This window comes from Panulirus ornatus, chromosome 14 (assembly GCF_036320965.1).
Source record: "Panulirus ornatus isolate Po-2019 chromosome 14, ASM3632096v1, whole genome shotgun sequence".
NCBI lineage: Eukaryota > Metazoa > Arthropoda > Malacostraca > Decapoda > Palinuridae > Panulirus > Panulirus ornatus.
The window spans coordinates 5,454,541-5,469,046 of NC_092237.1; the positions used below are offsets into that span (position 1 = coordinate 5,454,541).

At 44.6% G+C, this 14,506-nt stretch overlaps 1 protein-coding gene across 3 annotated transcripts in view; it reads right to left on the minus strand.

The window, feature by feature from the left end:
• Positions 1–14,506, minus strand: part of LOC139753214 (uncharacterized) — an 83,526-nt gene that overhangs the window by 11,249 nt on the left and 57,771 nt on the right. For 2 of the 3 annotated variants that reach the window (XM_071669431.1, XM_071669430.1), the window contains exons 5-12: positions 11,820–11,950; positions 8,350–8,609; positions 7,459–7,633; positions 3,363–3,544; positions 2,667–2,908; positions 2,100–2,488; positions 1,347–1,420; positions 105–206 (exon numbers count right to left, since the gene is read on the minus strand). In XM_071669431.1, the coding sequence (XP_071525532.1) occupies positions 105–206; positions 1,347–1,420; positions 2,100–2,488; positions 2,667–2,908; positions 3,363–3,544; positions 7,459–7,633; positions 8,350–8,609; positions 11,820–11,950 (1,555 nt within the window). The remainder of the gene's footprint in view (positions 1–104; positions 207–1,346; positions 1,421–2,099; positions 2,489–2,666; positions 2,909–3,362; positions 3,545–7,458; positions 7,634–8,349; positions 8,610–11,819; positions 11,951–14,506) is intronic. The other variant, XM_071669432.1, reaches the window with a different exon arrangement.

Sequence of the window (14,506 nt, forward strand, 5' to 3'; positions counted from 1 at the left end):
TCTTAAAATGGATGAAATACAATGATTGTCCAGGAAACTATATTCATTACAATCAAATTGCAATGGCAACAAGTAAAAGGCATGAAAAAAAAGAAGGATCATACCCAGCCAACATTGGGGAGATGCCTGGGGGAAGCGGCCTATAGTAAGACTCTAATGATGTCACCAGCCCATGCAAGTCCCGTGTCATGTGACGCCAGCTCTCCCTGCCATAAAATGACATGTCATGTGAGTTAGGTAGGAATATCAAAGGAGTAAAGCAGCTGTGGATATCAAATATTTCATAAGAAAATAAAAATTATTAAATCAAGGCCTGTGTTCACAAAAGTACATTTTTGATACAATTCAATGAAGTATGAAAAATCATATGACATTCATATTAATAAGGAACAGTAAAAAAATCTGACTGTGGCAATGACTCAGGCAAGAATATGAAAAAAAAAAAGCAATCAATTTTGATTCACTGCAAGGCAAAATTCTGGATGTTTACCATTTGGACTAATGACATCATAACACAACAGAAGTCAATTCACAAAAGTAAAAGGAAATCCTTTTCACTCTTTGTACTTTTTTTGCTTAACTAGTATAGATTCTGACTTATAGCCACGAAATCTAATGACTTACACACACACATTTGGTATCAGGCCATAGCATCTGCATGGAAACAGTGAATAGTGGGTCAGAATATGCATAACTAAGTAGATATAAGATGCAATCCATGATTTCAACTTTGTTCTTAACTGAACAATATGGGTTTCAAATCTGGAATTTTTTGTCAAGACATTTTCAAAAAAAATTTCTGCTTGCCATCTGAAATCATACCATTTAACATAGAACATTTAATCTTAAATGGCTAGGGGCATGGTTGTGGACAAGGAGCCATGTTTTGATGCATTACATATGACAGCTAGAGAATGGATGTGAGCAGCTGCGGCATTTTTTTACTGTACCTGGCACTACCTGACCAACATGGGAAAGAACGATTAAGTATGAAGAAAACAAACTCATGATTTCACTTTAAAACTGTTTCTGGCACAGACTTCTTAAATCAAGTTTTAAATCCCTTAAACCCATCTCAGGACAAATACACTCCATTTCAGAAACCTTATTTCTTCACTACCATCCCTTCAGATCTGTAAATCAGCTCAACAGTCATCTGAAACCAAATCAGAATCCCCTTTTGATCCATCCTAGATTCTAGAAATCCTTCCTCATTCCTTTCACTTAAGTTGATATCCTCCTTATGATTCCTTAAACTTGCTACAAAGAGATTTCAAATGTTCCTAAGGACCCCTTAGAAATCCTATAATTTGGGTAGGAAGCAGGGGAAAGTAGAGTCAACTTACGTGAGGAGAAAGGCTGCACTGGCAAAGGCGATGCTGGTGTTGGATGAGACAGCATGGTACAAGTCACTAATCACCTATTGCAGAAGGGAGAGAGAAATCCAAGGTAAGCAGGATAAGAAAGGATAGTTGATGATAACAGAAGAGATGAATGGAGGTGAGGTCAACTGAAAAGAGGAGGGAAATGAGGAAACCAACATTAATCATTAGAAATATATATAGATATATCACATAATGCCCTCTGACAGTGATGATTCAAACCCTCTACAATATTTGTCACTCTGCTAAAGAAAATTATATAAAATGCCAAAATGTCTATTTTTGTATTACTTCACACCAACACCCATTTGCTTCATATGGGTCAGATAGATTTTTGTTGATTTGTTGTGCCTGCTGACAGAAAATGGTAAAATGTTTTACTTTTACAAAGAAGAACAATATCTGGCGTAATATCTCTCACATTTTGCCTAATTTCATATCGGAAATTTCACCTTTATTTACAGCTTATCATAGACCCATAGAGTCCAGCATAACTGCAGCATAAGCAGGAGAGATTTCAATGATTAAACAACAATTACTTTTCTTAAAAACAATAACAATCTTTAAAAATTTCAAGATTATTTTCTTCAACAGCTTCATGGTTTGTAAACTTAAGAGCACCATTATTGCATCTTCTAACAGATCCTAGCTAAACATACATCCACATAAACCAATTCATATACTTGTATTATTCCTTACTGTGGCAAGATTATTTACCTGGTCATAAAGTTGGCCCACTGGGGATGGGTACAGCATGATAAATCCAGCTCTCTTCAGTTTTTGTGCTGTGAATTTGGTTTCTGTTGGCAGGTATTTCTTCTCTAATGAGTTCCTTTGATTTTGCTGATCTAAGTCATCATAGGCCTGAAGCCATTCATTTCTGTCTGTTTGACTTTCTTGTAAAGGAAAGATATTTTTCTTTGAACTCAAAGAAGTTTGCTCATGTCTGGGTTTGATGGGATCTAGTGAAGCCCTCACATAAGATACACCACTTTCTTGATCATAGTCGGAGGCTTCATTTTCTCTACGGGTGTCAAGGAGGAATTTGAGGTCTGGCTCTGAGAGACAAAGTTCATGAGAGATGAGGCAATCCACTCCCACCACTCCTGCAAACACAGCACCAAGAACTTTAACTGCGTGACACTTACTTGAGCTACATATGCAGAGAGTAATAACCTACGACTCACACACTATATAAGGCAAGCCATTGATTAAATGGCAGTATTTGGAAGATACCTCAGAATGACTAATATCAAAGAAGGAAGAAGTTTGAAAGTGTCTCACCTAAGTTATCAGAAGCTTCGCTGAGCCCCTCATTTACTGAGTGGGACACTTGCACGTCCTTGGTTAGGAGTGTGAGCACATCCCTTGCCACTTGGATCCTACCAGTGGTGTGGCCACTATGTCCAGCACTGTCTGTGGTTGAGAAGGACAGGTCTGGTTGTCCGCTGATGCCTACAATGGCTGGGTGGAAGCTAGAGTTGTAGACGAGGTCAACACTAAGCAACTGGTAACATCCCTCACACCTAGTGGATGAGGCCCATGTATCAGTGATTTATGCATGCACAGAACACTAATAAAGTATGTGCAGTGCGAGTTTGTCAGTTGGACTAAGAATAATGAAAAATAGTAAAATTTACCTCTATTTGTCCTGTCATATTCAGGTAAGTCAGGATGTGAGACTGGGTTTATTAGAAGCTCACCATTGTCAATATTTAGCTCTGTATAAGTATTTTAGAATTTACAAGAGTGCATGAAGTATTTCTATGTAGCAAGTGCATTATGTGGAGTACCCAGCATGTGGGGTCCCTAACATGTGGAGTCCCCTGCATGTGGAGTCCTCCAGCATGTGGAAGTCCCAGTTGTTGGAGACCTCTACCATCTGAAGGTACCCATCTTATGGAAACCCTGACATGTGGAGGACCCAAAAGTATGATGATCCTCGGTACAAAGAGGACCAATGGCCAAGGACTTTAGTACCTGTAGCGTTGTGGGGCCCTCCTGAGGTTGTGGAACTTGGGTGGCAGAAGCAGGTCAGCGGCTAAGGCCAGTGTGGTTAGTGCAGTCTCCGTGTGACCGACCATGGCTCGCATTGCCTCCTCTCCAGATGTACGGCCAACCCAAGACACCAGTTCTGACCACATCCACACCCTGTCCTGTATCTAAAGGCAACATCAGTTAAGTCATATATATATATATATATATATATATATATATATATATATATATATATATATATATATATATATATATATATATATATATATATATATATATTTGTTTTTTTCATACTATTCGCCATTTCCCGCGATAGCGAGGTAGCGTTAAGAACAGAGGACTGGGCCTTTGAGGGAATATCCTCACCTGGCCCTCTTCTCTGTTCCTTCTTTAGGAAAAAAAAAACCGATATATATATATATATATATATATATATATATATATATATATATATATATATATATATATATATATATATCATACTTTGTCGCTGTCTCCCGCGTTAGCGAGGTAGCGCAAGGAAACAGATGAAAGAATGGCCAACCCACCCACATACAAATGTATATACATACACATCCACACACGCACATATACAAACATACATTTCAACGTATACATATATATACATACACAGACATACACATATATACACATGTACATAATTCATGCTTGTTACCTTCATTCATTCCCGTCGACACCACGCCAAACATGAAATGACAACCCCCTCCCCCCGCATATATATATATACATATATATATATATATATATATATATATATATATATATATATAAGTATACTTATGTAAGTAGGAGAGATGGCCAGAGAGCGTTATTGGATTACGTGTTAATTGACAGGCGTGCGAAAGAGAGACTTTTGGATGTTAATGTGCTGAGAGGTGCAACTGGAGGGATGTCTGATCATTATCTTGTGGAGGCTAAGGTGAAGATTAGTATGGGTTTTCAGAAAAGAGGAGTGAATGTTGGGGTGAAGAAGGTGGTGAGAGTAAGTGAGCTTGGGAAGGAGACCTGTGTGGGGAAGTACCAGGAGAGACTGTGTACAGAATGGAAAAAGGTGAGAACAATGGAAGTAAGGGGAGTGGGGGAGGAATGGGATGTATTTAGGGAATCAGTGATGGATTGCGCAAAAGATGCTTGTGGCATGAGAAGAGTGGGAGGTGGGCTGTTTAGAAAGGGTAGTGAGTGGTGGGATGAAGAAGTAAGAGTATTAGTGAAAGAGAAGAGAGAGGCATTTGGACGATTTTCGCAGGGAAAAAATGCAATTGAGTGGGAGAAGTATAAAAGAAAGAGACAGGAGGTCAAGAGAAAGGTGCAAGAGGTGAAAAAAAGGGCAAATGAGAGTTGGGGTGAGAGACTATCAGTAAATTTTAGGGAGAATAAAAAGATGTTCTGGAAGGAGGTAAATAGGGTGCGTAAGACAAGGGAGCAAATGGGAACTTCAGTGAAGGGCGTAAATGGGGAGGTGATAACAAGTAGCAGTGATGTGAGAAGGAGATGGAATGAGTATTTTGAAGGTTTGTTGAATGTGTCTGATGACAGAGTGGCAGATATAGGGTGTTTTGGTCGAGGTGGTGTGCAAAGTGAGAGGGTTAGGGAAAATGATTTGGTAAACAGAGAAGAGGTAATAAAAGCTTTGCGGAAGATGAAAGCCGGCAAGGCAGCAGGTTTGGATGGTATTGCAGTGGAATTTATTAAGAAAGGGGGTGACTGTATTGTTGACTGGTTGGTAAGGTTATTTAATGTATGTATGACTCATGGTGAGGTGCCTGAGGATTGGCGGAATGCGTGCATAGTGCCATTGTACAAAGGCAAAGGGGATAAGAGTGAGTGCTCAAATTACAGAGGTATAAGTTTGTTGAGTATTCCTGGTAAATTATATGGGAGGGTATTGATTGAGAGGGTGAAGGCATGTACAGAGCATCAGATTGGGGAAGAGCAGTGCGGTTTCAGAAGTGGTAGAGGATGTGTGGATCAGGTGTTTGCTTTGAAGAATGTATGTGAGAAATACTTAGAAAAGCAAATGGATTTGTATGTAGCATTTATGGATCTGGAGAAGGCATATGATAGAGTTGATAGAGATGCTCTGTGGAAGGTATTAAGAATATATGGTGTGGGAAGCAAGCTGTTAGAAGCAGTGAAAAGTTTTTATCGAGGATGTAAGGCATGTGTACGTGTAGGAAGAGAGGAAAGTGATTGGTTCTCAGTGAATGTAGGTTTGTGGCAGGGGTGTGTGATGTCTCCATGGTTGTTTAATTTGTTTATGGATGGGGTTGTAAGGGAGGTAAATGCAAGAGTCCTGGAAAGAGGGGCAAGTATGAAGTCTGTTGGGGATGAGAGAGCTTGGGAAGTGAGTCAGTTGTTGTTCGCTGATGATACAGCGCTGGTGGCTGATTCATGTGAGAAACTGCAGAAGCTGGTGACTGAGTTTGGTAAAGTGTGTGGAAGAAGAAAGTTGAGAGTAAATGTGAATAAGAGCAAGGTTATTAGGTACAGTAGGGGTGAGGGTCAAGTCAATTGGGAGGTGAGTTTGAATGGAGAAAAACTGGAGGAAGTGAAGTGTTTTAGATATCTGGGAGTGGTTCTGTCAGCGGATGGAACCATGGAAGCGGAAGTGGATCATAGGGTGGGGGAGGGGGCGAAAATTTTGGGAGCCTTGAAAAATGTGTGGAAGTCGAGAACATTATCTCGGAAAGCAAAAATGGGTATGTTTGAGGGAATAGTGGTTCCAACAATGTTGTATGGTTGCGAGGCGTGGGCTATGGATAGAGATGTGCGCAGGAGGATGGATGTGCTGGAAATGAGATGTTTGAGGACAATGTGTGGTGTGAGGTGGTTTGATCGAGTAAGTAACGTAAGGGTAAGAGAGATGTGTGGAAATAAAAAGAGCGTGGTTGAGAGAGCAGAAGAGGGTGTTTTGAAATGGTTTGGGCACATGGAGAGAATGAGTGAGGAGAGATTGACCAAGAGGATATATGTGTCGGAGGTGGAGGGAACGAGGAGAAGAGGGAGACCAAATTGGAGGTGGAAAGATGGAGTGAAAAAGATTTTGTGTGATCGGGGCCTGAACATGCAGGAGGGTGAAAGGAGGGCAAGAAATAGAGTGAATTGGAGTCATGTGGTATACAGGGGTTGACGTGCTGTCAGTGGATTGAAGCAAGGCATGTGAAGCGTCTGGGGTAAACCATGGAAAGCTGTGTAGGTATGTATATTTGCGTGTGTGGACGTGTGTATGTACATGTGTATGGGGGGGGTTGGGCCATTTCTTTCGTCTGTTTCCTTGCGCTACCTCGCAAACGCATATATATATATATATATATATGATATCAATAATATTTGGGGAATACATGATTCTGTACATAATTGCTATGTCTGCCTGTAAGTAACACGAAGTCCTGTTTAGATGTTATTTTCTGGTCAGTTGCTTCGTTTACACAAAGGATTGACCCGTCCTTATATGGAGTATTGATTTCACATTTGGGGTGGTTCTAGCTTTGCATCCTTACATGAAAGAGTCGAGTCGAAAGTGGTCCGACTTGTCAACTCTCCCAGGTTAACTTCAAAACTTGATCTACTTGCCCTACACTGTAATGCCGGTTCACTTTTCCTCTTCTATAGGTACTACTTTGGTTTTTGACCCCGAGAGATGGTTGCATGCGTGCCCCATCATTAACTCATTAGCTACACCATGCAATACTCGGCATGCTGCCGCATCACATTATTACTATGTGGTCATGGGCAACTCAAGGATGGGTCATTCTGATATCTCTCTTGCCTTACACCTCAAAGTTTTGGATCTATCAATCTTCCCATGTCTTTCCTATTCCAATAACGGTGAAGTTGCACATTTCAAAAGACATGTTTTTCACTTCCTCTAAAATCTGTAAATATTTAAATTGTCTCTAAGAGTCTTTTTGTCTTTCATTGATCTCTCTTTATTTTTCAATGAAGACCCTTCCTTGATGTGAACTTTTGTCCATGACTGGAGTCTGCAATCTAAGAAAAAATCCAAAAATACAGAAATGAAAGTGCTGAGCAAACGTATGAAGAGGGAGATACTTACCTTGGCGTATCCCCTGGCGGGAGGGTGGCGGAAGACCACCTCACCATGGGTGTGGACGTGGGCTCTTAGTGGCTGCAGGGAAGTTAACAGGAGGTAGAGGCGAACTGACACCATCACCCCCAACACCTGCAGCGGTGGAGCCCAGTGTACCTGCACCACCTGGCCAGACCCCAACCTGTAGGAAGAGAAGGGGCCAGTCCAGGTTACTGGCATGTTACTCCTTCCAACATGACCACTGGCTGACGTTACTACACCAGATCCATCACTGGCTGACGTTACTACACCAGATCCATCACTGGCTGACGTTACTACACCAGATCCATCACTGGCTGACGTTACTACACCAGATCCATCACTGGCTGACGTTACTACACCAGATCCATCACTGGCTGAGGTTACTACACCAGATCCAACATTGGCTGAGGTTACTACACCAGATCCAACACTAACTGAGGTTACTACACCAGACCCAACATTGGCTGAGGTTACTACACCAAAGTCTTTTAGTAACTGAGATCAATACACACCCTCTCTTGTCCCCCGACCTTATCAGCAACCAACATTAGTACTGACTGCTGACTGGGGTTAAAAACCTACTTTACATCCCTCGCCAGCACCCAACCTCATTAAATGCTTTTGATACGTACTGTATATGCACGAGTGGAATCAGCGAGTGATAAGAGGCTAAGCATATCATGGTAACCTTAACTTTAAACACTGATGACCAGTTACTCTACCTGATTCAGGTTATGTAGGAGAGTATGAATGACAGATCTTGAGATATGTTAGCCAACAGATCTTTCAACATGAGGAGATATGGCTACATCGAGAGTCAATAACCTGTAATGATGTGGGCTCAATCATCCCTTCCCCCTCTCTCAAACTCCTTACCTTTTATCACGCAGGTCCTCCAGTAACTTCCTGTTATCTACCACCGTCACGCCCTTGCCGGAATGGGCGGCTTTGATCACCCACTGGGCGGTGTCTGGGAGGGCATGGGCGGCAGCGGTGAGGTAGCCGGTGTGGGCGGGGAGGGCGTAGCAGGCGGGGACGAGGGCGCGGATGGGAGGCACGAGCCGCGACGCGTGCAGCACCTCACACAGACTCTCCTGCCGCCACAGGGTGCTCCTCAGCCCCGGTATACGACCCACCTGACGGAGAGGAGTGGAAGGGGTCACTGGCTGCCGTCACATGGAAAGCAAGATGGTAAAGGCCGCCCCTTTCTACACCTTCTGCCCCCACGGATCCATCTGTGGGACCCGGGACCCACCCTGTATAACACCATCACCGCTTAATGGCCCCCCCCACTTCCGTCTGACTCCATCACACTCACTCATTTGTGAAATTTTCTTAATCCGAACATCGCAACTTTAAAACACCCTTCCCTCTTCTTCATTAATTCTCCTCTCTAATTCCATTCCATTATATCCCTTATACTACATCCAGGACACTCTCCATTCCATTCTCTCCCTCATTACACAAATAAGACATCTTCTATCTCATTATCTTCCATATTCCACATCCAGGACACATTTCACTCCATTTTCTCTCACATCCAGGACACCTTCCATTCCATTTTCTCCCGTTCCACATCCAGAACACCTTCCATTCCATTCTCTCCCCTGTTCCACATCCAGGACACCTTCCATTCTATTCTCTCCCCTGTTCCACATCCAGGACACCTTCCGTTCCATTCGGTCCCCTGTTCCACATCCAGGACACACTGTTCTCCCACACTCTCTCTCTCACTCAACCAGCACCACATCTTCCCCTCTCCCTCACACCAGCGAGTCATATGCCCCCTTCATCTGCACCCCAGCCTTGCCTCACTTGGTCAGCAGATTTTAATGAATTTTTCGGCAATTCGTCGTCAGTCTCCGGACGACAGCGGCTGTCGTTCTAGGTCGTACAAATCGTCGTTTGGACGACCACCCTGATGCAATGATTTGAATCTATTTTTCCCCCCCAAGATCGTTCCAATAATTTCTTAGGTTCGCATGACATGACCTCTGTAAGGACGGGGGTTCGTCACACTACGTGTAGCAAAGTCTTTGAAAAAGGTATCATCAGCACACAACTGTTTAACGACAACCATCTGGCAACCTAAATTACCAACCACCACAACCAACCCTCTACCATCATCACCACACCCTACGATTACCACAACCACCACCCATATCATAACCACAGTCATCGCCACCACTAACCCCTATCACCACCACCAGCAGGAGGTGTGAGGGCGGCCCCCGGCAGCAAGAGGCGGGGCCATAATCTGTACCACACTTTCTAATGGTCATCAACGATGCTAACGAACCTCACTGATTAATGTCCTCCCACCTTCCTACTAACCTACCCCCCCCTTCCTATCCCCCCTGAACACCCCTCCCTCACCCCCTTACCTTACCCCCCTACTAGCCACCTCCCCTGAAGAGTTTTGGACCCGTTGATCCCCTTCCGGTGTTCTGGAGGGGTGAGAGTGGAAATATTTCAAAGGACGTATGAAAAATCCGCGTCAGTAAGTGATACGACGAAGATGGTGAGGTGGCTGAGGTCCCCCCACGTCCCCACCTCCTGTGGCGGTAGTAGCGGACGGTAAGAGTGGTGGAGAAGGGAGGTGAGAGGCTTGATGATGTGCACATGGGATAGGAGAGGAAGGGGAAGCTGACGGAAGGGAGAGGATAGGTACGGGAAGGTAAGATAAGAGAGGGAGAAAGGCGAACGGAAGGGGTAAAAGAGGTAAGGGAAGAAGAGAGAAGAAAAGGAAAAGGAAGCTAGGAGAACGGAGAGTAGGGGTAAGGTAAGGTGAAGGAAAAAGACAGGAGAGGAAGATGATGGAAGGGAGAGGGTGTGAAGAAGCGCCTCGTTAGGAGGGGAGGGGAGGTACTCCAACAGGGGAGGAGGACGTGGAGGAAAAAGCTCCAGGAGGAGGAGCTGCAGCAGGTGGACGGGATGGTGTCAGTAGCAAACACTCATCAGCATTTCATCGATCATTATAGACACGCGAAGGTCTCATCCCCTGGGCTGACGGTTCCCCAATTATGAGCCGTCAGTGCTGACGTGGCGGCCCGTCCCGGCTCGTCACCTGACGGGGGTGGACGACACCAGGAAGGAGAAAGGAAGGCCCCGTCTGGATGCAGAACATTCATAGATATGTTCTAGACAGATGGGCGGCCACTGGTGTGTGATAAGACAAAACGGTGAGACGTATTTGTTCTCCTGATCTTTCCAGCATCGAGTCCTTCCGTAAGTACAAATATCTACGTTATCTATCATAACCAAATTCATGTCTGCTCTATAACTATACGCTCGAAATGACCATCTCATTTACGCCTTTGCGCGTCATACATCTGTCTCATTCCAGCCCAACACCTTCGTAGAGAGGGGCGAGTCGTAGATCTCCCACCTGCTTTCTCCCCCTGGGGAGGAACGCGGGGAAATACTACACACGGCGACGATGAAGTTTCACCAAGTCCTCAGAGGGTGTGGAGGTGTTCAGGCTGTCATGAAGCGACGCTCGGGGACGGAGTTATACACAGATCCTTCCCCAGACGTGTTGGCTGGCCTCGTCTTCCCCAGACGTGTTGGCTGGCCTCGTCTTCCCTTGACGTGTCCACCCCTTTTGTCTATAGTCTCCCCTTGGCGTGTCCTCCTTCAGCGTCCTCCCTCAGGAGGTCGATTCTATCAGGTGAACACCTTGATCCCCCTCCCCTACTAGTCACCCTACAGCACCCTCTCTTACTACCTGTTCACCGTCTCCCTCATTCTTCTTATCTCTCTCGTATCGTTCGTGATCGATGCCTCAGTCCTCACTTCCTTGCTTGTCCCACTCCCGGATTTGCTCAACTTCCTTATTCCACGGTATTATAAGTTTACGTCGTATTCATTTGTCGTTTACTCATGTCGTCTCTCTCTCTCTCTCTCTCTCTCTCTCTCTCTCTCTCTCTCTCTCTCTCTCTCTCTCTCTCTCTCTCTCTCTCTCTCTCTCTCTCTCTCTGGTTTACTGTCTCTTTCATACCACAACTCGAGCCTCAGTATAGGCCTACATTATTTTTTCTTTTCTGCCATTGACTTACCACCTGCCGACGACATACAATGTTACCAGCCTTGCTGTTCTACCCGCTTACTAGACCTACAGTGTTACCAACCCTGTGACGTATCAACTGGCCAGAAATTACAGCTTAAGATGATTTTAGTCTTGTCGGAAATACACCGTCCCCAACTGAGACAGGCAGGAGCCATCTGTCATGAAGTACACTGTTACTAATCCTAAGACGTAGTTACCAACTTACCCCTTCACACGCCGGCCTTCAGGGGTAAACCCCCTCATATTGCTACTCTCACGTCCTCCCCGCCCCACCTACCTTCTGATGAGGCCTGAGGGCCGGGAAGAGCTTCCTGGGGAGGCAGGCGGAGGAGTCGCCGTCCGTGTAGGCCAGGCACACCAGGAGACGCCAGTCATGAGCCGCCACCTGCCCACCAGCCATGGCCTCCTCTGTAACAGTCAAGGCTCACAGTTAGCATCAGTCACACGCATGCGTAAGGATCATCGTGTTACCTGCCCCAGGTGGCGAGGATCACACACGACCCCGCCTCTATAAACACAGAAGCTAGACTAGATGTCTTCGTGGGAACTGTCGAGATAGACAGAAAAACAAACCCATCCATCTTTATAGAATACATAAGACAACATAGAGTCCTACTGATCCTTTACGAACAAATGAATATATAATTATCGTAAAATGTTTTGGATATAATCGCAAATGTTTTGAATTCCTCCAGTGAGACAACATATTGGCAGTAGTCTGTTCTTCCTTTCCTCATGTTTTCGAAAATTTGAATTCCTCTAAATTTCTGATTTCTGGCTGGGAAATTCTCGAGTGTGTCTGACCACAAGGGCGCGACACCTGGCCCGGCACAAAGCCAACTAACTGGGCAACAACAACAACAAGGAGGTAATTAATGAGGGGGGACAGCCTGATAACCTCTTAATGAACCTTCTGCCAATAACAAGACAAAGACGTAGACCTTCCATTGACACCCGCTCCCTGACGGCGCTGCCACAGTTGTTCTGCTTCTCCTGACGCTGGCGCTGCAGCAGCCACTCCTGCTGGAGCTGTTACACTAGAATAGTGACTGATGCGCTCTAAGTGTTCAAGTGGATGGTACACGGTGAATAAGACCTTAAGTATGACACAGTTTCTGGGGATAATGACCACTATTGTTCAATGGTGCAGTGGCATAGCACTCTCTGTATGAGCTGCAGTATATATATATATATATATATATATATATATATATATATATATATATATATATATATACATGAGAGGAAGATTTCCAGCCCCCCCGCTCCCTTCCCTTTTAGTCGCCTTCTACGACACGCAGGGAATACGTGGGAGGTATTCTTTCTCCCCTATCCCCAGGGATATATGTATAGATAGATAGATAGATAGATAGAGAGAGAGAGAGAGAGAGAGAGAGAGAGAGAGAGAGAGAGAGAGAGAGAGAGAGAGAGAGAGATAGAGAGAGAGAGAGAATGGAGAGTTCGTCTCTCTCTCTCTCTCTCTCTCTCTCTCTCTCTCTCTCTCTCTCTCTCTCTCTCTCTCTCTCTCTCTCTCTCTCTCTCCATCCTTCCCTTAACCTCCCTGACAATATCAACTACGCCCTTGACAGGGCAGCCTCACCACTACAACAAGAAGCCATCCACACCACAACTACTACAGGCTGGCACAACATACAGACGCCCACTACAGAAAATCTGGCGATTTCTGTCGCGTATTGGTAATCGATATTTAGGTCTGAATTTAATGGAGGGGGGATATGTGGGGTGGGTGGTGGTGTGGGAGTGATAATGGCCCCCTAGCGGCAGACCCAGACACTGACGGATAGGCCCACCCACTACATGCTCCCACCCCCCACCTCATCTTACCCCTCCCGCTAAGAACCACTTCGAGGAACCACCTCGTTAATAAACCTCGGATAGTGGTTGTTCATCTCTAAATGTAGTGTGGTGGGTTGTTAGTGGAGTGGGTTGTTAGCGTAGTGAGCTGTTTGTAAAGCGGGTTGTTTGTGTGGTGATTCGTTGATGGAATGGGTGGTTAGTATGGTGAATAGTAACTGAACTGGGTTATTACTGTGATGGGTCGCTTCTTGAGTGGGTTGTTAGTGTAATTAGTCATTCGTAGAGAAGGTTGTTTGTGTCATGGGTCGTTAGTGAAGTGGGCTAGTTATACTTATTCTGGATTGTTAAAGAGGTAGGAGGTTCATGTTGTGACTTTATGTATGGGGTTTTGGTGGGATGGGCGTGGTTAATGTCATGGGCTCTTAATGTAATGAGTTGTTAACGTTGTGGTTGTACTCATATTCCATTATCGTAGTGGTCCTGGTGTGGTGGGGGTTCAGAGGGTATTAGGTTGTTATCCTGGTTGGAGTGGTGTTGTGAGTAGTGGCTTATGGATGATGTAATGGGTTGTTAAGGTGGTAGGTTTTATAGTGATGGGTTACTGTATTGGTTATTTGTGTCAGGGGGGTTATAGGTGTGGTGATGAGTGTGGTAGGTTGTTAATGTGATGGGCTCTACATGACATGGTCTGAAATCTTCAAGTCAAAGAGAATGCTATCATATGATAAGACAATGCCTATAGCTTTTTAATAAACGCTCAACAAATAATCATATTCTTAATTCATACCGTAAAGGTGATCGAAAACAATACAGTTATTTAGACACAAGAGAGAATATCTCCCTCACCTTACCATTGACAGCGGCATTAAGATATATCTTGGCTGATGTTCTCCACAAGAGCACCTCATCCACAAGTGATTTTCGATACTGTTTACGTTTTCTGTGGCATCCACCCCTTACCCCTTACCCCAACTCCCACCCACTGCTCCTCACCCACCTATCCCCCAGATGGCTGCCGGGATAAACAACCCCCTAACACCCCCCCTCCTATCCCCATTAATCATACTGCACTGGATATAGGATATAACAAGCACTGGATATAGGATATAACAAGTATACCTTGTGTTTATGGGCTACAGCGGAGGG